This window comes from Anolis carolinensis, chromosome 1 (assembly GCF_035594765.1).
Source record: "Anolis carolinensis isolate JA03-04 chromosome 1, rAnoCar3.1.pri, whole genome shotgun sequence".
In the NCBI taxonomy this organism is placed as follows: Eukaryota; Metazoa; Chordata; class Lepidosauria; order Squamata; family Dactyloidae; genus Anolis; species Anolis carolinensis.
The window spans coordinates 310,909,923-310,931,860 of NC_085841.1; the positions used below are offsets into that span (position 1 = coordinate 310,909,923).

General features: G+C 38.0%; 2 protein-coding genes across 4 annotated transcripts in view; one reads left to right on the plus strand and one right to left on the minus strand.

Moving 5' to 3' along the window:
- lrrc57 (leucine rich repeat containing 57) overlaps window positions 1-21,938 on the plus strand; it is a 156,674-nt gene that overhangs the window by 24,454 nt on the left and 110,282 nt on the right. The gene's annotated exons all lie outside the window — the stretch shown is intronic.
- Window positions 1-21,938, minus strand: part of stard9 (StAR related lipid transfer domain containing 9) — a 124,277-nt gene that overhangs the window by 14,291 nt on the left and 88,048 nt on the right. For all 3 annotated transcript variants that reach the window (XM_062968126.1, XM_062968125.1, XM_062968127.1), the window contains 4 exons: window positions 21,419-21,522; window positions 14,886-15,076; window positions 11,012-11,480; window positions 561-10,145 (listed from right to left, as the gene is read on the minus strand). In XM_062968126.1, the coding sequence (XP_062824196.1) occupies window positions 561-10,145; window positions 11,012-11,480; window positions 14,886-15,076; window positions 21,419-21,522 (10,349 nt within the window). The remainder of the gene's footprint in view (window positions 1-560; window positions 10,146-11,011; window positions 11,481-14,885; window positions 15,077-21,418; window positions 21,523-21,938) is intronic.

Genomic DNA, 21,938 nt, shown 5'->3' on the forward strand with positions numbered 1-21,938 from the left:
TCAAGAAATAATCATTACTCCTTTGAAGACTGACTTATCGACACTGTTTACCTTCCATTACATAAGGAGATTCTTATTATTTTGAGGGCAGATTGAGATTTTTTAATCTAACTGAGTAGGGACTAATTTCTCCAATTTTCACACTCCAGCATTGTCTGCTTGCAAGGAAATTCATAACACTGCCTATGTCAAAGTATACTCTTTCTGTGCATTACAGAAGGGAGAAATTTGACACAAGGATGTTTTTGGCAGCAAATCTATCATTAGTACAACCCAACAGATCTTGTAATACCCTGTTCCCCCCAAAATAAGACCTACCCTGAAAATAAGACTTTTCATGATTTTTCAGCATTTCTGAGGATGCTTGAAATATAAGATCTATTTCAAAAATAAGCCCTAGATATAGTTCATTTAAAAAGTAAATTTGGAAAAATAGGACTGCTCCTGAAAACAAGCCCTAACACATTTTTTGGAGCAAAAATTAATATAAGACCCTGCCTTATTTTGGGAGAAACAGGGTACTATTTAACACTGACACAAGAAAATGTAAAGTAATTCACCTTTCATAAAGTTGTTGTTTTATGGGCATTGCTGTCAAATCCTCGCCTAGTCCGCTCTGAAGAATCCTCAGCTGTGCATCTGTTTCTCCAATGCCGTAAGTTAGCTTTGCTTCAGTGAGTTCCACAGTAAGAGGAGGCGGATTCATATTTAAGTGCACGCCAGACATAATCTGGGCACGCTCTCTTCTCAGTCTCTCAATCTCCCTGGCCCTTCTTTCACTAAGCAGGAATCTCTCTTCTGTTTCAGTAGCTGTTGTGCTCATTGTTTTCCTTTCCTCCTGGCTATGGATATCATTAGCACTCTGAGTTAGGGTGATTAAAGAAGAGTGGGGACCTCCCTTCACACCACACCAGTTGCTGAATTTATTGTGCAGGGGTAGGTCACGAAGACTATAGCTTCGATGTCTTTGAGTCTTCATTAAAGAGGTATTCTCGCCTAGCAGAATTTCAGTATTGCATTCACTTTCAGTTTCAGATCTGGTATCATCATCCACATTATTATCTTGCATGTCACCCATTTCAGACATTGTAAAAGGGCATTTTTTATGTCTCTTATTGAATTGTGGAGAAAAAGAATCAAATGTACAATCAGTGGCCCAATCATTTTTCAATAATGAAGGTGTATGCTGCTCACTTAAAGATTTCCTAATAGACTTGTTTACTGATGAGCTTTCAGAATTTCTAGTCAGGTTATCATAGTTGAGTCCATCCTTGATTCTTTGTATCTGACAGAAGGAATGCTCCACTGGAATGGTCTCTCTGTGGTCATCAACTAAATAATCGCCATGACTAGAAAGTTCTAAAGTGCTGCTTGAATGATAGAGTCTTTTGGTGTGAACTGCAGTGTGCGTGTTAATGGTAAACCTGTGGTTTTTTGAATTATCAAAGCTTTTTGAATCAAGCTCTTTGGCTGTGTTCTTATCCAAAACATTTCTAGATATTTTGCACATTTCATTGCTTTCTCTAGATGTGGTAGACTCGCTCTCTACTTCAGTTTGGGAAGATGTATCTACAAGTGACTCCCAAGAATTCAAGCTATAGTGTGGGCCTACTCCCTTTTTAATAAAACCAGTCTGTGAATTAGCAGTATCCATCTGTTGCCCATCAGATCCTTTAAAAGCGCAAGTGGGTTTATCTGATAAAGACTGATAGTTGATTGTACTTGCACTAAGTGTCAAAATTGGAGAAGAGGCTCGGTCAACTAGCAAGCTCTTTTTAGGAAACAATTCTCTTGCTTCTGCACTACTAGTTTTAGCAGCAAGTCGCTTATCTTGAGAGTAGTATTCTGGGGACAGAGATAAGGTGGACGCAGAGCAATTCCCTATGGTGGACTCATGCTTAGAAGACGATGCAATAGGATAATTTTTTGAGCCACCAAGAACAACTGCAGGTGGAACATTTACTGGTATTTTTGGCACTTCTGATGGTGAGTTGGAGTTCTTCTTTAGGGTAGACTTACAGGAATCTTCTGTAGTATCAGTATGGTAGCTTCTGATGTCAGGCATGCTTTGCAATATCCTTCCTGTGTTTTCTGGTGTTCTCTCTTTAGTATCTGAATGCATTAGCTTCACAATAATATTTACCTCCTGAGACTTTGCTGGATCACTTTCTACATTGGTATTGATGTGTCTTTCCTTGATTTCATTCTGAAAGTGTCCAAAAATGTCAGTCTGAATGCCTATGTCTTCTGTTGTTTGAGTACTGTTGTCAGATGTGGCACCCCTTGTGCTTTCTTCAGTTGCTTTATGGCCAATGTGTTCATTATCTTTGGCAGTCTGTACTGAAAAATTCCCTAGTAGCTCAGAAGTGTTGTGAAGCAGCTGTGAAAGGTGCATGGATAGATTTTGCATGCTTAACCAAGAAGAAGGGTGTTGGACTGAACTGTTGCCTGAGTCGATTTTTCTTGCAGATAGATCTGTGTAACTTCTGCGGTGCCTCTTCTGTCTTTTATGTTTTGATGGTGCCTCCGTCTGAGTTTCTTGTTCACAAGTGAGTACTGTGTGTGATTTACTGGATGATATTTCTGATTTAGAAGGATAAAGCAGAACAATTTCATCAACTTGCACAGGAGTGTTACCAGACTGCTGGGAGCACCTCACACCTGGAACCACATTTTCACAATGGGAAATGCAGCTTTTTTTGGGTGTAGTTTCAAGTTTATCATGAGAAACATTGCTGAAATGTTTGCCATTTTCATCCAAATGAGCAGTTTCAAAGCCTTCTCTTGCAATGTCCCATTCTTGGAGATCTTCTGTACTACTTATGGTGCTGGACAATACTCTTGCATTAGCGTAAGAACTGAGGTGAGAATGGAAAGGAGAGTTTTGAGAATTCAATCCGTTATCTACACTAGAACACCTCATAGCCATTTGATTATCAAGACTTAGTGGAGGGGGGTTGCTAGAAACATCACTTGCACTTCCAAAAACATATTGCTTCCAACCAATCTTACAAGGTTCATCTTGCTGCCATGGATGAATATAAGGGTTGATATCACTTGAACTAAAATGCATTGCATCTCTATTATCTTGAGGTAGTTTGTCTGTTGCCTCCATTTGATGTCGTAATCCTTCATTTTCACCTATGTTATATCCATGAATTGAATTAGCATTATTTGAACATTTCCTGATTTCTGTATCTATAGGATTATCAGTAGTGAGGGTAACAGCTACTGGATGGCGAACAGGGGAGAGATCTGTAGAATAACTGCCCAGAATTCGTTCTCTAACATTTCTTTTATCACAGTGACTAGAGTGCTGGGCTTGAATGGATTTCCTCTGAAATCTAGGTTTATATTTAATCGGGATAACACTGCCTGTCTTTAATTTTGATACACTTTCAAGTTTATGCATATTGTCTTCAGTTGGAGATGGGGGTTGAACACTCATATTCAATTCTTGTAATGACTTGGAAGCGTGGTGTACAGAAAAGTCTGTTTTAGAAGTTTCTGAAGCAAATTCAGAATTAGGTATTACCACAATAGTTGGTGCTGATAAACTGTGAGAGTGTAAACCTGGCCTCTGCTTGTTATCTTTGCTTTTTGTTGTATTTTGTGAAGTAAGAACTATGTTGTCTTTTCCAAGCCTTTCTGACGCAGGTTCTTCTTGCAAAGTCAAGCAACTGTTTTCTGATAAATACTTGGAAGACATGCTATTATTTATTACAGAAATGTTTGGCTGATTTGCTGTAAAAAGTGCTGTCTTATTCTTCAACACTTCATATGCACAATTACTATCTGTATTTGTAGTAGGAACATTTACTATATCACTCTGATCATCCACATGTGATCTATTTTGATCTCCTTCTATATCATGGACTGAATTTAAAGTGCCATACAAACTTTTGCCGGAGTCTTCGGAAAAGCTTTTTTGCAACAGAGCTCTATTTCTCGGTTCGTGATGAACACCTGATTCCTGGAAGATTTGCTCAGATTTAAATGTACACTTGCCACTGCTTCTCTGAGAGTTGTCTTCAATATCACATACTGATAGACATGGGTTTTCTTTTGTAAGAGAGAAAGAAGTTGATTCTGAAGCACATAGTTGCTGGTCAAGAATATCAAAATTATCACACTGACTTTCCTGCATCTGGCAGGTAGAAAGTGATGGAGAGCTTGCTGTAGCAGCATATAGAATAGTGTCCCTTTCAGTTTCACTATGACTCATGTCATAGCTATGAGAGGTTTCTGAAGACAAGCAAGTGGTATCTGGAATAACCTGACTTTCTGGACCCCTAAATGAAGTTGAAAAACTGGGAGTCAAAAAAGCATCATGTGAGTCAATATATGGCCTACATACTGAAGAAGTTAGAAAATCTGGTGATGTTGAGGACTCCAGAGTACCCACAGTTTTAAGTACAATAGAAGTTTGAATACTTGTAGTGCAATCCGTGTCACTGGTAATTTTGCTATTTTGTTGTTGTGGAACACAAACTCCCACTGTGCCCACAGGAATATCGACATTTTGAGGGTCCAAATATTGGCTTTCCTCAAAATAAAGATCATCAGCGTTATATTCATCTATACGATGTTTTAACAAAAAATGTGGAAGTGAGGTTGAACTGTCATAGTCACCAGCAGAGTATTCAGAAATGTAAGAGTTCATATTGTACCCTGAAGCATTGCCTTCACTATATTGGGCATTTTCCCACAGGGCCTGATCAGAATGCCCTGAAAGATTTGCTCTGTCTTCAGATGTTGCCCCAGTGTCACTTGAGTGTCCTTCACAGAGATCCAGCAAATGCTTGCTCACAAGAATCTCAGTGGTTTCTGCCTGGCTTTCCAATTCTCCCGTGAACTTTTGACTCCTTCTTTTGCATTCTGCCTCAGTGCAATTATCTGGGCATTTCTGTGTCTGATCATAATGTTGTAATGAATTTAATTCTTTTTGACTCATAACATTGTTAAAACAATCTTGAGTAGACAGCTCAGGTAATGAGGATATTATGTCCTCGTTATTTTCACCGAATATTAAAGGAGGTGTCGTTTTTCCTAAAATCAAGCAGTCTGATCTTTCTTTCTGATATATGTTTAGTGTTTTTAAACACTCTTCTGATTGTCTCTGCTCTCCTCTGTTGAATTCGCTATGAAATCTTCCCATCTCACTACTTGTATTTCCAGGTGAAAGTAGTTTTTTAAGAGCAATTGCTTTATTTTGTGCAATATCGGCAACAGCTAGTGATTCATGAAATTCTGTAGCACATGATTTTGAACATCCATCATCTTTAACAGGACTCTGCTCAGGTGTAGTAAAGGTAGCTATTTCACTAGCTAAGTGTTCCTTCCCCTTCGACATCTGATCAGGAAGAAATGTAACGTATTTATTTTGTATGATGATGTTAGATGAATCATTTATTTCTACGGTGTTAGCACACAATATTTCAGCTTCTAATTCACTGTCCATGTGTGTTTCGTAGTACTGAAGAAATATTTCACTGCTTATATAGTTACTTGATGGCATTGTAGGACTACTTGTTACAGGAGGACTTCTCTTTCTATTTCCTTCATTTCTATTTATTTCAGGATAAGGAAAGTTTTTAACAGCCACCGAAGACAAGTCACTGTCTTTGTTTGTACTTTGTGGGGGATCCATATGGCCAGCAAGTATTGAGTTATCAATGATACTAGCATTATTTTGTGAAAAACTGTGCGGTACCCACTCATCTTCTTTCAGTACTTCAGTAAACAAATTACTACATTTGTTCTCCAAATTTCCGCTGTTTTCTTTTAAATTTCTCCCATTGTTTTCTGTTTTAAAAGTGGATGAGTTTTGCACATTGACACTTTGGCCCAGTATCTCTGTTGTAGCCAGTTTTACTTGCATTACTGGATGTATTGTCCCTTTTTCCTTAGGTACATAGTTGGAGGGCAAACATTTAGAAACGTCTACTTCAACTAAATTTAAATCTGGGTGTTCTGACATAGTGTTCGCTAGATAATTTGTACAAGAAGATTTATATTTATTGATATTCTCCTCAGTCTTAAACTCTTCACTGATTCTACACTGAGTCGTTACAGCTCTACAGCCATCTGAACCACTATCATTACTATTGTCCAATGTTTCATTAATGCTTCCCATGTGAGTGCAAATACTTGTAGATCTGTTATCGTCATATGCTTCTTCAGCACACAGACATGCTGCTTCTACTAACTGAGGTACACCCTGTTTTTCTTCCAATTTAAAAGCAGTGGAGTTTGTTTCTTGACTTTCAGTATCACATTGATTTGTTCTTTCAATGTCATTGTTTGGATTCATAAACACATGGCCTGGATTCTCCTGAAATAAATCAACATTTTTATCAGTATACAGTTCTGTTGACTCTGATTTCACATATTTTTCATTTTTTGCTGCCACAGTTCTCTCTACATCCACGCTTTGAGAATCAATGTTGACCCCATCAATGTTTTTTTCTTGAGCAGTTTTGGGGTTCGTCATCAAACTTTCTATTAAACTGGTTTCATTGGTAATAGATTTGGTTTCATCTTCTTCACTGGAGTTTAAAGTGTTATCTTGCCTGCATTCAGTGCTTTCTGTAGCTGCTCTGGACTCATAGCAGAGGACTTTTTCTAGAGTCTGGGCAATCTGAATAGGTTCTTCACCTGTGTCAACTAAGTCTACTACAGTGTGAGTTAAAACAGTTGAGTTGAAAAACACATCTGGTGTAGTACTTTCAGGGTCTGGTTTTATGTCTGCAAGACAACTGTTTTCTGTTGAATTTCCTTGGACTTCATGATAATTAATACTGTTTGTCTCAATATTCTTATCCGTCTCCATGGCTGTTTTTGACACACATGGTTTCTCTTTGTTAACACTGATCAGCTGGATTCTTTCTTTATCTATTTCTTCATGTGTTACTGTTGTTAATAGATTCGTGACACCTTTCTCATGATCACCATCAAGCGTCTGGGCCAAACTGTCATTTTCAGAGGTTCCCGTATTATCTGCATTTAGGCTTTGAGATTCAACTCCAAGAAAATTCCGCAAGCATTTGTTCTGATTATATTTCATTTCCAAAATGTCAAATTCCAATTTATTGACACTGTTTATTAATTTAGTTAGTTCTTCGGAATTTATTGTCTTGCGGTTATGTTCACTTTTGCTGTCTTCACAAGCAGTTAAGGCTATAGAAACAACTCTCTCTTTTTCATACCTAGATACTTTATTCAGACTCAGATTCTGTTCTTGGGAAGCCATGGTTGATACAATGCCATCATTTCTCAGCACTTTTCCAGAGTTCTTTTCATTGTAATTCCTCGCTTGATCAGAATGCAATTCTGCTCTAGAACACCCATTTTCATTAAAGAACACACACAGATCTGAAGATTCTTTCCCCTGGCTAAAGCTGTTTTCAGAAGAGACGGCTTTTAAACCAGCACAGGAATTAGTAAGTAAAGGTTTAGTATGAACTTTGAAATCATTTTCTAAACACCACTCTTCACATTTATCTTTTTCTTCTTCTGCCTCCCTAAAAGAGGGGACCTCTAATGCTGTTTCTGTTAAGACATCTCTGTTTTCTTGAATACTGACCTTCTCAGTCTCAGATGTTTCTACTGAAAGAGGAAGCTGATCACTGTGTTGAAAAGCTGTTGTCTCAGTGTCATACAATTGGTTGTCTGCATATAACTGTTGGCATTTTGTTTTCTGTACCACCTCTATATTACTTTCATCAAGTCTCATCATATACAACTGATCAGCAGAGTATTTTCCCACATCATTAACAGAATGTGTATGATTGCCTAATATGTCAGACAGGTAGAAACTTTCATCACTAATTAATGTTGTTTTGTCATTTGAAAATAAATGTTCACGGTCTTTATAACTGCTTTTTGGTGAAAGCATTGAAGTCAGGTCAGAAAATCCATCAGGTAATGGGCTGAAGAGTTTCTCTTCATGATTTAGCTCAAGGATCTTTGTATCCTTTGTGCTATTAGAGTCAGATTCATCTTCTTTTTCAATAGTCCTAAAGAGGCACTCTTCAAAATTAGTATTTAAATACACTTCTCCCTTCTGTGAAGAGGCAGTACTGAGTACAGAAATCAATGAGTTATTTTTTAAATCTTGATCCTTGGAAATCTCAGGGTAAACCGAAGAAACAGAAATACCTTGGCCAAGTGACACTTGCGATGAACTGTTTGTCCTTGATGTTTCTTTCAAAGAGCTAGAAGTTTGCTTCCATTCATCAGTTGATTTATGCTCAGAGAAATCATTAGATTGCTGACACACAGACTCAAGTGAAGAAGCAACTTCACAATAACTATGTTTTCTGGAAAATGTGGAAAGAGAAAATGATGATATGGCTCCTAGAGCTTCAATCTCAACATATTTTCTTGTTTCTGGTAAAGGTACAGATGGTGTTGCAGATGAAAGCAGCATTTTAATGTTGTTTGGCTCATGTGGAACCCGGTAAGGTTTTTCGTAACAAGAGACAAATGACAATTCAGCAGCTGACTGCCTTAAATCATCTCTCTTCATCCATGGCTTGTTAACAGGATGCAGTTCAGTGACCCGAAACTCTGTATGATCTTGGGAAGAAGGCATTGCTATTATGGGGCTACTTTTTCCATTCTTCGTGTCACAGGACAACCAAGCATCTGCCAAAACTGGAAGATTTTCACCAGTAATGTGTGATCTTTGATCAAGTAATCCTGCTTGTCCTGAAAAATTGATTTTGACCTCTCTTATTGATTGGTCACAAATATTACTAGAACTAGGCTGTGCACTGGCATCCAGAAAGAAAGAACTAGTATTCAGATTCAAGTCATCAGATATTACAGTTTCATTACACTGCTCCAGATTATGCTGTTTGTTGCTTTTTATCGATTCTGAACATAGATTTTGCATTTTCCAAAAAAGCTCTGCAGGAACTTCATCAAATGATTCCAACTTTGATTCTTCTGTAACTTCTTCTCCTGATACGTCATCTACATCACCTAGACTATCAAGAGAAAAGCTTCGCTCATTCATAGTCAGATTACTGTTGGTTAAAGAAGTATTTGGTATCAATGAAAGAGGCTTAAGATCATTCTCTTTATGAAATTTAGTTTCTTCTTTGTGGACTTCAGGGAAATGCTTTACATTTTCACTTTCAGTTTTATTTATTTTTTCTGTAAGTGAATCTTGGGACATCTGGCTGTCATCACTTTCAGAATCTTCCAAATTGACAGTGTCCATTTCAACTGACTCTTCCTCACGAGTCAGTGCCTCTGTCAAGATTTTAGCATTACCACATGAAAGAGAATCCACAGAATAATTACTATCTGTATCAGAAAACTCTGCATCTTCATCTTCTTGCCAACTCCTCAATGGGCCATGAACACCTTTTGAAATCCCAACACTTAGCATCTCAGCACTGTGCCATCTTTTTTCACCACGACAGAGTGATGTGGAGGTGCTTATATTGGTAAGACTTCTTGCTGAAGTTGCTACCTTGAGGATTTGAGGCTGTTCCACTGAGGAACTGTCCTTTGTATTTATTTTCACATTCTTTGATATTTGACTTAAATGTTGTAATGGTGGTTTCTCACTTACTGTTGATTTTTTAAATTCCTTAGTGGAATTTCCTGGAAGTGAACTTTGGATCTTTTTTCTTTTGTCTCTCTTAAACTTTCTACTTCCTTCCAGAGCTTCACCCTTTTCTAAGTGCTTCTCTGAATGACGATTTGAGTCCCCTGATGTCTTTGCTTTAGTCCCTTGTTTTGCTGTTTCAGGTTCACATTTTCTCTTAAAATAGTCAGGAGAAGAGTTCTTAGGAACCTGGGACTTAGTTCTGGTTTGCCTTGGTCTGTTATTGGCTTTCTCCATTGTCTGGTTATTTTTACAGATCAGAGAAAGAATATCTGTATTAGTACTATTATTTTTCACAATCCCTTTATTTCCAAAATATAGTATCTTCTGATTTTTTATTATCTGTTTCTGGGTTGTGAAGGAGTCATCTCTCTCATCATGGCTGTAATCTCTTCTGGAAAGACTTTTGAGAGTTTTGGGAAGATTCTCTATTGACAGAGATTTCCTTAATGAATGAGCTTTAGAACATCCATAGCTGGGTGCTGAGGTAGATAACCGAGGGGGATTTCTCTTCAAGAAAAGACTGTGAAAATCAAAAGCAAACACAGGAAATTAATTAGCCTCCTATATCTTTGTTTTTCTTTTCAACACTACTTTAAAAATGTTGTTTATCATAATGAAAACTATATTGCTAACATTTCCTAAGAAGTCAGGAGACTACTTTCCAGGTGATAGGTAGTCCCCAGAGACAATAGCAAGAGCTTAGGGTATTATTACAGTTCCTGGCCAGAAACAATATGTAGGAAAGCATATTAAATCACCAGAGTGGTCCAGCTTTCTCCCACCCCTATGACCCAACAATCAATTCCTGGAAAGAGTTCATGCCTAATCAAGAGAAAATATGGTTAACTGGGACCATTATAATCTTTAAGACCTATAAGAAGCCTTAGAATCTCTCAAAATTTGCTGGAGCAAACTGGCTGGTCAGCAGATCTTAACATGGCATGGGCTAGTTTAAAATCACACTGGAAAAGGGTATCAGTATCTTCTGAATTGTCCCTGACCTGAAGTGATATTATAGTGCTGCTCTTACATGGGTTACCTTTGGAAGCAAACTGTCCCCAGCAAACAGGAAAAGCAAAGTAGTAAATAATTAGGTATTACTTATAGAAACATTTCAAGCCTAATTTTTCACTCTCAAGGAGACAATAAAGCAAAAACAACTGACATCTTTTAAAAAAGCTGCTCAAAGCAAATAAAGGGCAACATTTTAACAAGCTAAATAACACAACAGAAAAGAATTAGACCTTAAAAAATACAATTCTCAGTCTTGGTAAGGAAGTACTAGATGGCTTAATCAACTGAAAGTTCATTTGATTTGTCTATTAAGTAGTTAGATTAAAAGTAATTTAAACTGACCTAGATCAGGCACATTGAATTCATTTTTACCTGCAATGTGGTAGCTGAAGATTTAAAACGGGAGCATTACATCTACATTTCAAGGGGTATGATTTTGATTCTGGATGTGAATATTTGCAGTCCCAACAAGTGGCTATGCTATCTTGGTTCAGTGATTGGGAAGGTTTCACATTATCTTCACTGATCCAGCAGCTAGCTTCCAACTGTTCCAGATTTTTCTTGGCTTCTAACAATTTTTGCTTCTTTACAATCCTCTCCAGGTGCAGTTTAACCTTTTTCCGACTTAGATGTCTTTCTGCTTTCCTCAAAGAGTATTTGCGTAAAAGTTCTAGCTGTACCAATTTCTTCTTGTTCTGCTCAGTTACAGAAGGGCCAATTTCTGATTCCAAAATATTCTGGATTCCAGCTTCTGCATATGATTTGACTTCTGTCTGCACAGCACATTCCCGCTGCTGCTGGGAAATTAGGCGCTTCTTTTCATCAATGAGCCATTGCTGGGCTAGGAATAAACAAAATAAAGCACAAAATCCTAGATGTCTAATCAGTTTTTTCATATTCCCAGTTAACTGAAAAGACAGGTAATTTATTTGATAGAACAACCAACTTTCTAAATTGCTGTGAGTTTTCCGGCCTGTATGGCCCTGTTCCAGAAGCAATTTCTCTATACAGCCTGGAAAACTCACAGCAACCCAGTGATTCTGGCCATGAAAGCCTTCGACAACTCTCTTTTTAAAAAAAAGTACTTTACTGTGTGAGGCAGGCAAACAGACACTGCAGCTGGACTAACACTTTTGATTATGGTCTCTATCATATAACACCATGTGCATCCTTCTGCTGGTCTGCCTCAACGGCCCGCCCCAAGATTTCCTCATCCCTAATGATTATGGGTAAAATCTGTCAATAGGTCCTAATTCTGGACCACTCTTGTCATAAAACTTGATGTGATGAAATCCTTTTACTTTTGTGATGGCAGTAAAGCAATGTCAGGGGCTAGGATTCTCCTCACCCTCTCCCCCCTACTATTCCCAAACTGGTGGGTTTTCTTATATTTTATAGTTATTTATATTTCCTTTTTTGTTTTGAAATGTTAGAATTTTACAACTGCATAAAGAATAGCTGATTTGTGGGACCATGTACTGGCAAATTGGCACAAGGGCGATAATGAAGAGTATGGAGATCTCAAGGGTGTTTTAGATAGTATATATTAGGCATGGACAAACTTGGGCCTTCCAGGTGTTTTGGGCTTCAACTCCCACCATTCCTAACAGCTTTGGGCCCTTTCCTTTTCCCCCTCGGCTGCTTAAGTGGCCAAGGGAGAAAAGGAAAGGGCCCAAGGCTGTTAGGAATGGTGGGAGTTGAAGTCCAAAACACCTGGAGGGCCCAAGTTTGCCCAGGCCTGGTATATATCCTCTATCAATGACAATGCAGCTGTATATCGTGTGATAAATTTCTTCAGCTTCAAACCCCTCTCACCATGTAGTCTGTAATATTTGCTCCTCCCTGACAGAACTCAAGTCAACTAATTATATATATCCTTTTGCTCCAGCCAGGTAAACTTCATTTAAGAATTTCTGCAGCAATTCCAAACTTATTTCTGTAGACTGAAGGAAAACACGTTTATCACAAAACTGTTGTGGGAGAATTTATATTTCTTAACAAGCTCAATTATGATAGAATGAATTTTTCTTTGAAACAATAAAAAATATGTTTACTTGAATATAAACACCATATTCTACTAAAATCCTGTGACTTGACCAAAACGTATCTTAAAAATCATTACAGATGATCGTAGCTTTGGGCAGTACTTTTCTTCAGTTTACCCCAGTTAATGTGGAGGGGTGGCTATTTATTTACAGTATTTATATTCCGCCCTTCTCACCCCGAAGGGGACTCAGGGCGGATAACATTATGTACATATAGGGCAAACATTCAATGCCCATAAACACATCGAACCGAGACAGAGACAACAGACAGACAGACGCAGAGGCAATTTAACCTTCTCCTGAGGGGATGTTCGATTCTGGCCACAGAGGGGAGCAGCTGCTTCATCATCCACTCTGATGGCACTTCCTCACTTCCTCATTCCAACGTTGTAAATTAGTTAAACTTGCCTCCCCACTTTTATAAGTGGTACCTTATTTCCTACTGGATAGATGCAACTATATTTTGGGTTGCTAGGTCAGCAACGAGCAGGGGCTATATTTTATTTTTAATTGATGGGTGCTCACCCCGCCACGGGCTGGCCTCGAACTCATGACCTCATGGTCAGACTGATTTATTGCAGTAGCTGTTTACCAGCCTGCGCCACAGCCCAGCCCCCGGCTATATATATTAATAGATATTTTGCTTTGAAATGTTATTTATTATATTTTATTAATGTATTATTCTATTTTTAAAGGAAAACCATTATTTCAGGGGTTCTGCTGAAGGATAGTAAAATATTTTATCATTTTTACTATGATAAAAAAATAATTCATTGCTTTGTGTGTTCCTGCTTGGCAGACAGTTGGACTGGATGGCCTTTGTTGTTTCTTCCAACTATGATTCTAAGAATAATTCAATGTTTTTAACCACTTTTGATATAGAAAGACAGTATATAAAGTATATGAATGGCTGCAAGTACATGTGTAGCAGGCAGGCCCATCTTAAATCAATGAAGGTTTCAATTATTCCTTTCAGCCTGTTTCTGCATTTCCTATTGTAGCTAACTACAAGTCATAGTGAAATAGGACACATGTTTCTCTGCACTGTACAAAAATGTCATGTTTATATTTTATATTTTTCCAATTATTTGTATTACTCAGCAATCCATGTGATCTTCTTCTGGAATTAATTTACCTCAAGAGTAGAGTTACAAAATTGAATTACTACAATCTTGAGGATGACGTGTGCTCACAGGTGTTATTCTCAGAAGGAAGTCTGAAGTAAGTCAATTGCCATATAAAGACAGCACTATGCCCTTGTCCTGCTGATTTCAACAAAGTGATATGCACATGCTTCCTCAACCCATTGAAATTAATCAGAATACTGTCAAATGTTCTCCTAATTACCAATTGAGTGAGGTATAAGTATTACAAGAAACTGACTTGCCACCAATCTTCAATGGCATCATTATGAAGCTATTCAAATTGTGTGTACTAATGTGAGTTCCACCCATCTAGATCATAATTCCTGCCTTCATCAATTATTCACTGAAACTAATCTTGAAAAGAGAATGCCACACCAGCCAGGAGAAATGGTGCTAAAGCAACTATTGTCTGTTGTGTGTGTGTGTGGGGGGGGGGGGGTAGATACAGGTCACATCTGTACTAAATAAATGTAACTGAGGGAGGAGGAAGGCTATCTGAAAAGTGAGATTGAAAATTTGGCACAGAATTACAAGTCTTGCAGCCGTGCCTCAAACTAGCAGTTCTGAGATAATCAAGAGTATTAGAGTAAGCCTGCACAACCTGTGGCCCTGCAGATGTTTGGGACTCCAACTCCCAGAATCCCTAGCCAGCTTGTTCAGTGATCAGGAATTCTGGGAGCTGAAATCCAAATCACCTAGAGAGCCACAGATGGTGCAGGCCTATAGAGCAGGGGTTCTAAACTTGTGGGTCCCAGATGTTTTGGCCTTCAACTCCCTGAAATCTTAACAGCTGGTAAACTGGCTGGGATTTCTGAGAGTTGTAGGCCAAAACACCTGGGGATCCACAGGTTGAGAACCACTGCTGCAGAGTATTCACATATGCATAAATGCATGGGTGAAAACCCACACATTTAATAAAGGAATGTTAATTAAAACACCAGCTTCACATTAAGAATGAGTGAAAGAACACACAAAAAAATAAAAGGCATAAACTGTATCAGCAACATAGTTGGCCAAAATAAGAATGGAAAATAAGGAAAGAAAGAATGAACTTACTTTCTTTGATCTGCTGATTGATTATCACTTGGTCATGCTCAAGTTCTTGCGCGGCTTTGATCTCTCCATCGAAGATCTGCTGCTGTAATTCTTCAACATAAAGTTGCTGCTGTAGAATTTCTCTTTTCTGGAGAATTGCCTGGTTTTTCCGCTTTAGGTGGCATTCTTCATGCACAGCCTCTCTCTGTTCACTGATAGAAGATTTGACAAAGATCTTAAATAAGGAAAGCAACATATTTGTTTGTTACATGTATTTCCACTTAAATCATATATATGTTTTGGAAGTATCTGCTTGTACAATGAAAGATTCAGGTATCAATGAAGGAAGGCAAAGAAGATGGCAGGTTGAGGATAGGGCTCTGGGTATGTGCTTGTGTGTTTGTGTGATGTCACAGTAAGGATAGAATTCTCACTGGAGGTATCAAATATAAAAAGGCTTAATAGCAACATCATTAGGCAGTCTTTTCTTTATAGCCAGCTAAGGTATGTTAAGGATCCCCCAGCTCAGATTAAACCGCTGAGCTGCTGAACTTGCTGACCAAAAGGGTCGGTGGTTCAAATCTGGGGAGCAGTGTGAGCTCCCGCTGTTAGCCCCAACTTCTGCCAACCTAGCAGTTCGAAAACATGTGAATGTGAGTAGATCAATAGGTACTGCTCCGGCGAGAAGCTAATGGTGCTCCATGCAGCCATACTGGCCATATGACCTTAGAGGTGTCTACGGACAACGCTGGCTCTTCGGCTTAGGAATGGAGATGAGCACCAACAACCAGAGTCGGGCAAGGCTAGACTTAAAGTCAGGGGAAAACCTTTACCTTTACTAAGGTATGTTAAAATATGGCCCCTAATCCCATTAAGTATTGAGGCTCACTGTAAACAGAAATTAAAATGTTCTTTCTAAATAGGGGGTGGGGGTGGGAGCAATCAATGGTCTGAACAGTAATAAATACTGGAAGAATATCTTGGCAGTAAGGCATAGAAGTGCCCATCAGGACAGACTGGGATGATTGGGTGAGGGGATCATCTTGTGAGTGGCAGTTTAACCAATAAAATATTTTCAAGGAATCTTCATAAATTAAATTGTCTACCGGCTGAATCAAATGGTTTTATTGGTTAGAATACTGACTGATACCAGGAATTATAAAGGTAGTCTTGCCTACTACTTTTTTCTGCAATAGCTGAAGTTTCTAAATAGTTGTAAATCAGTCATTTGATACAAGATATGAAAAGTGTTCCCAACTACTGACATCATAAACTCTGATGCAGCAATACAGGCTGAGCATCCCTATAAACCCAAAATACTCTTAAAATCCAAAATTGTCCACATAGGTTGCTAAAATAGTGACATCTTTGTTTTATGATGGTTCAACATACAAAAACCTTTGTCTCGTGTGCCAAATTAATACAAATGATGTATAAAGTTGCCTTCAGGTTATGTGTATACATGAATTCCATGTTTAAACTTGGGTCTAATCTCCATAGTGCCTCATTATATACATCAGTGGTTCTCAACCTGTGGGTCCCCAGGTGTTTTGGCCTACAGCTCCCAAAAATTCTAGCCAGTTTACCAGATGTTAGGATTTCTGAAAGTTGAAGGCCAAAACATCTGGGGACCCACAGGTTGAGACCCACTGATATACATTCATGCAAATACAGGTATTAAAAATCCAAAATACTTCTGGTCTCAAGCATTTCTGATAAGTAATACTCAGTGTATCCTCATTCCTGAATTACTTGAAGGCTATGAAACTTTTAGCGGTCAAAAATAACCCTATACCCTGAAACCATGTATCCTTCAGTGTGTTTTTAAAATTCAGATGCCTCCTTTAAAATGGGAAAAACTAGAAAACCACTCTATGTCCCATGAATTTCTGTAAATCTCAATTGTTCTAGACTGCTTTTATTGTTTTTCTTATTTTTTAAATCACACTTTTTATTTATTCTCAAAACAGAACTAGCCACTTAAACTAATGCTTAATTTAAATAGAAAATAAAGTTGGGTTTAAAAAGTACTGAGACCAGCTCAAGGAGATGTGATGACTCATGGGCCTTGTAGTCCTGTTCCTAGTACTATTGTGGCAGACGAAGAGGAAAACATGGGATTTCTGCCGTTTCAGCCAGAGCCGGGGCCTATCCACCTGGAGGATGTTTGCCCTCAAGAATCTAGCCAAACAGGCCTTGGGCAGAATTCCCCCCCGTTTTCCCGGAGGGACAATTATACCAAAGATAGGGGAGTCAGAGAGGCTAATCGCCGGAGCCTGAGAATCGCTGCCAAACAACTAGCTGATTAGGTCTGCTTCCCTTGGGAAATTCTAAGGAGTCATGCATCTGGACAGAGTTGGGTTTCGCTTCTCGTTCTCTAGGGAAAGTGTTCTGTTGGCGGGAAAACGAGACCCGATATAGGTGCTGGTCGCAAGGGGAACTTTGCGGAGTCAATTGTTCAGCTTGAGGAGAGAGATCGTGTGTGGACTTCGTAACCCCAGTTCCTTGTTTCCCGGATCAAGTTTCCAGCCTTGCCTTGTTTCACGGACTTCCTTGGACTCTGTTCATGTTTCATGTTTGCCTCGTTTCAAGTCTTTGATCTAGCCAAGAATCAAGTTTATTCTCCAGCCTTGTTGTCAAGCTTCATTGGACCTTAAAGACTCTGTCATTCCCCACACTATTGCTTGGCAAAGTGTGTGTTTCGGTCAAGTGGATTATAACTTTGGACTCTAATATCTTATATTGGACAATACATTTCTGGACTATATTTGACCTCATCTGAAAGGTCTGCTTCTGAACTATATTCTTCACTTGTTTTTATTGACTTTATATATTTCTATAATAAAGATATTAGATAGATTCTGGTCTCTGCGCATGGTTATTGGTGCTCTGCAGCCTGGGTCCTGACAGGAGAAAAGCTCTTATGATAGTTGTTATATTAGATATTATTATCCCTCAACTAGATCCCAATCCAGGCATGGGCAAACTTTGGCCCTCTGGGTGTTTTGGACTTCAACTCCCACAATTCCTAATGCTCAAGCGGCTGAGGGGGAAAAGGAAGGAGCCTGAGGCTGTTAGGAATTGTGGAAGATGAAGTCCAAAACACCTGGAGGGCCAAAGTTTGCCAATTCCTGCAGTAAAGCTATGGCTAACAAAAGATGGACTGCTGCATTAGCGTCCATACATAGTCACTAAAATATAATGGCTAATGACCACTACAAGATACAAGATCATAGGTCAAGCTTTGACAAATAGTTCTTATAAAAGGAACAGAACATGATTAGATTGGAATGAGAACTGTGGCAAAGAACTACACCCTTTTCTCCCTTAGTGATTGATGCTCCATAAGTAGAAAATTATAGCATTTTGTGTTTGCTTGCAAGTATAGGAAACATTGGCTTTAATGCTTTTCCTTTTCCTAATATATTTATCTCAGCAGGTTAAAATTCTAAAGGCAAGAAGAAAAACCATGTGGTACAGAGTCAGGGCATTAGGACCATTGCAGTAAGGAGACAGGTAATGAAGATTCACCCAACTGGACATTTACATCACACCGGTAATGTTGAAAGCCTATGGCCCCTCTACTGCAATAAGACTAGAGAACTTGAAAATGGTAGGACCTGGTTATTCTATCATTCAGTCCACAATCATTATGAGATTTAGAATAAATAAACATGAATACCAATGTTTAGATTGCCAGGATATATAAAGCTTGTTGGTTTTGCAGCTAACCAGCAGTAAAAACATTTTGCTCTTTACTAGAAATATCCCTAACAAAGAGGCATTTGAAGACAAACATAATAAATACTCTCCCATTCTAAAAGCAGGCCTCAGCCATCACAAAATGCTCACATGTAGCTATTTTACAGGTCTACAAAATATTCTTTTCCATATACTGGTATAATTGTTTCACATACTCTTAAATTTCAGTATTTAAATAATCTAAACATTTACTCTCCTCTTACATTTCTACCTTCTTTCAAATTCAGTTAAGGCAGTGTTACTAGCATAATTTCAACCTGGGAAAGAGAGGGCAACCCTGTTTGGTTTCTCCAGTCCTAAATCTCTTCTTAGAATAAGACATGCAAAACCAACAATGAAGAGAACAGAGTGTCTTTATGAAACACAAATAAACATTTTCACTAAATATAATAAACAGTAACAATTACAACATTATCATTGACATTAAAAACATGTTTTCTTTCTTTTTCTTAAAGCCCACTGACCTTATCCACACCAATTTGTTGGTAACATTTTCAGGAGTATTAAAAAAGCTGGTTTGATTTTCATCTTCTCTTATCACAGTTTAACTCTAAACTAAGCATACTAAACCAGCTTTCTGCAAATCACATTTTTCCCTGGGCTGTTTTGTCATCAGCTTCATGAGATCCCATTGTATAACTCCTTCCTCTCTCTCCAGAGCAGCTCTAAGGCTGGTGCAGAACCTGGCGGCTTCTACAGCATAATGCAGTTTCAGTAGCTATGGCAGCAACAGCCCGATAATGAAGCTGAATATTTTGCTGCGAACATGAGAGGCTCAGAACACCAAACAAAAAGAAAAATACAGTCTGTTAAAAATGTTGCTGGTCATCGACTGTAATAAATAAATATATAGTCCATTAAAAATGTGGTTTCCTTGATTTTTTAAAAGCAAAACCTTAAGCTAAATCTGAAAATGCATTTCTTCTTAGTCATTCGTTTTATTATTTAATTTTCAGATTTAAACAATGGGAATAGGGAAGGTGAAAAGGGTTTGGTAAAACTGTAAGTACCCCTGCAAATCACTGACGTGTGACACTTGAGAGCCTGAGTTAGAACATAACAAGCCCATACACTGATTTACGTTTCTCCTGCACATCTCCTCCCTAGCATATCTATCCAATCAAGAGGCTGTATTCGATACTACACCATAACCTCATCCTAACACACAGCAGCAAAGAACTACGGCAACTGTGCAGGACCACATATTTAATTTAACCCAATACCTCTACAGCTGTACAATACAGCTCTGAACAAAATTGTTATTTCTTAAAGCTGCCTTTTTCTTATGAAAAATTCTGATAGTGCAGTTGGAATGTCTGGCTCAGATTTCATTAAGAGGCAAACAGAAGATTCAAATTAACTTGTATAAATATTCCCAATAATTATTTCTTTTATTTAATGCACACATATAAATGAAGCTCCCTGTTTTTAAGCAGAGAGAGCCTGCAAACAGTACCCTAAATACTATCTGTATAAAAATGATGAGCCACATCCTGCATTATCAGAAGCACCTACAACGATGGAGCTATTTCCATCATTGTAGCTATTTCTGGCAATGCTCTCTCCCTCCCTGTTGAACCATCCAGTATCCAACCAGAGGGCTCCCAAGCTACTGCAAATCAAGGCACTGGGAAATGATGACGATAGCACTATCTTGCACAAAAGGAATACTGAGATGGGCAGTTGGAGAGATCCCTCAGTGTCCTAATGCAGCTGCTCATCACAACGTGCCTTGCAACCAGTAGAGTACTGCAGTCATTTTTCCCAGCAGCCCAGTATTGGTGGTCATATTCGGTCATCAACAACCTTAAAAATTAATCCCAAAAGTTACAGGATCCTAAATCTGGGATTACGATCTTGTAAATATTGAACAACATGCCAATCTATCTTTGTGTATAAGTCTCCCAATAAATTAGTTCCTGTGGTGAAGAAGAAATGTAACTCTTTTGGCATACCAGTGCACCTGAGTAAATCTAGAAGCCTTGTCTCTGCGTCAGAATATAAACACACTGTCTTCACTGTGTTCTGCTTTCCATTGAAGAGTTTGAACCATTAATTAGTTAATTAAAAAACACTCAATATTTAAAAGTACTAAAATGACTACAGGTAGTCCCAGAGTTACAAACACCTGACTTACATATAACACATAGTTAAGAACGGGATGAGACAACAGGAAGTGAGAGGTAATCTACCCCTAGGAAGGGAAATTTAGTCCTGGAAGAGTTGTCATGGGGAAAAGGTGTCTCTGCTGAAGCTTTCTCACCCATCTTTATTTCCACAAAAAGCCATTTTACAAAATCCAATCATCACAGGGACAGAAAGTGAGGTGAAATATCTTGAACAGGGCACAGACAGCAAAATAAATGTTACAGGGATATTAACCCTTCCCTATGCTTTAAAATATTTTCGCTGGAGTTATACTTAAAAATGTAACTGTTCAAACTAACATACAAATTAAACTTAAGAACAAACCTACAGAGCCTACCTTGTACTATAGCAGATTAAAGTAAGAATATACAATGACAGCTGCTCAGAAAATCCTATTGTTTAAAATAACCTTTTAAACCAATTAAGAGGAACATAAATTTTAACAATTATTTCTAAGCTTGTATCATAACATTAAACACTCAACACTACCATGTCAATTATGGTCATGCTATATCAATTTGTGCGTAGATCACTACACTGTTAAAAAACAAGTATAAGAAATACAATTATATTTTTGAAACTTTTAAATAGAAAAATGAGACTCCAGATAAGTGGAATTTTTGCTCATTCAGATCTTTATTTACCTTTTTGTTTCAGGTGGAGAAAAACTATAGGAAAGTGAAGAAAAATTTCCATCCAAATCTAGCCATTCAAGAGATCTACAATTCACCACAGAAGAGTCACTTACCTATTAAAAAAAGAAATGAAAAAACAGAAAGGGTTTAGTAAGTAAAAAAAATTAGATGAGCAAAGTGTGCTAAAGAGTATTTCTCATTTTCATGTACCTTCATGACAATGTTCACATTTGGCAGGCATATATCACAGATTTTTTGGCACAATTTATTTCTTCTGCCTTATTTATTTATTTTATTTCAAATATTTCTATCCCGCCCTTCTCACCCGGAGGGACTCAGGGCAGCGTACAATTGGCAACAATTCGATGCCGATACATCATTAAAAACAACAACATATAAAAAATACAACCAATTAAATACAGTATAAAATATAAAACATAAAACGTATTTAAAATCCGTTCGTCCAATATCCTCCAACTTTATCCATATAACAATCTGGTTCGTCTTTATCATTTATTCATTAAAAGCC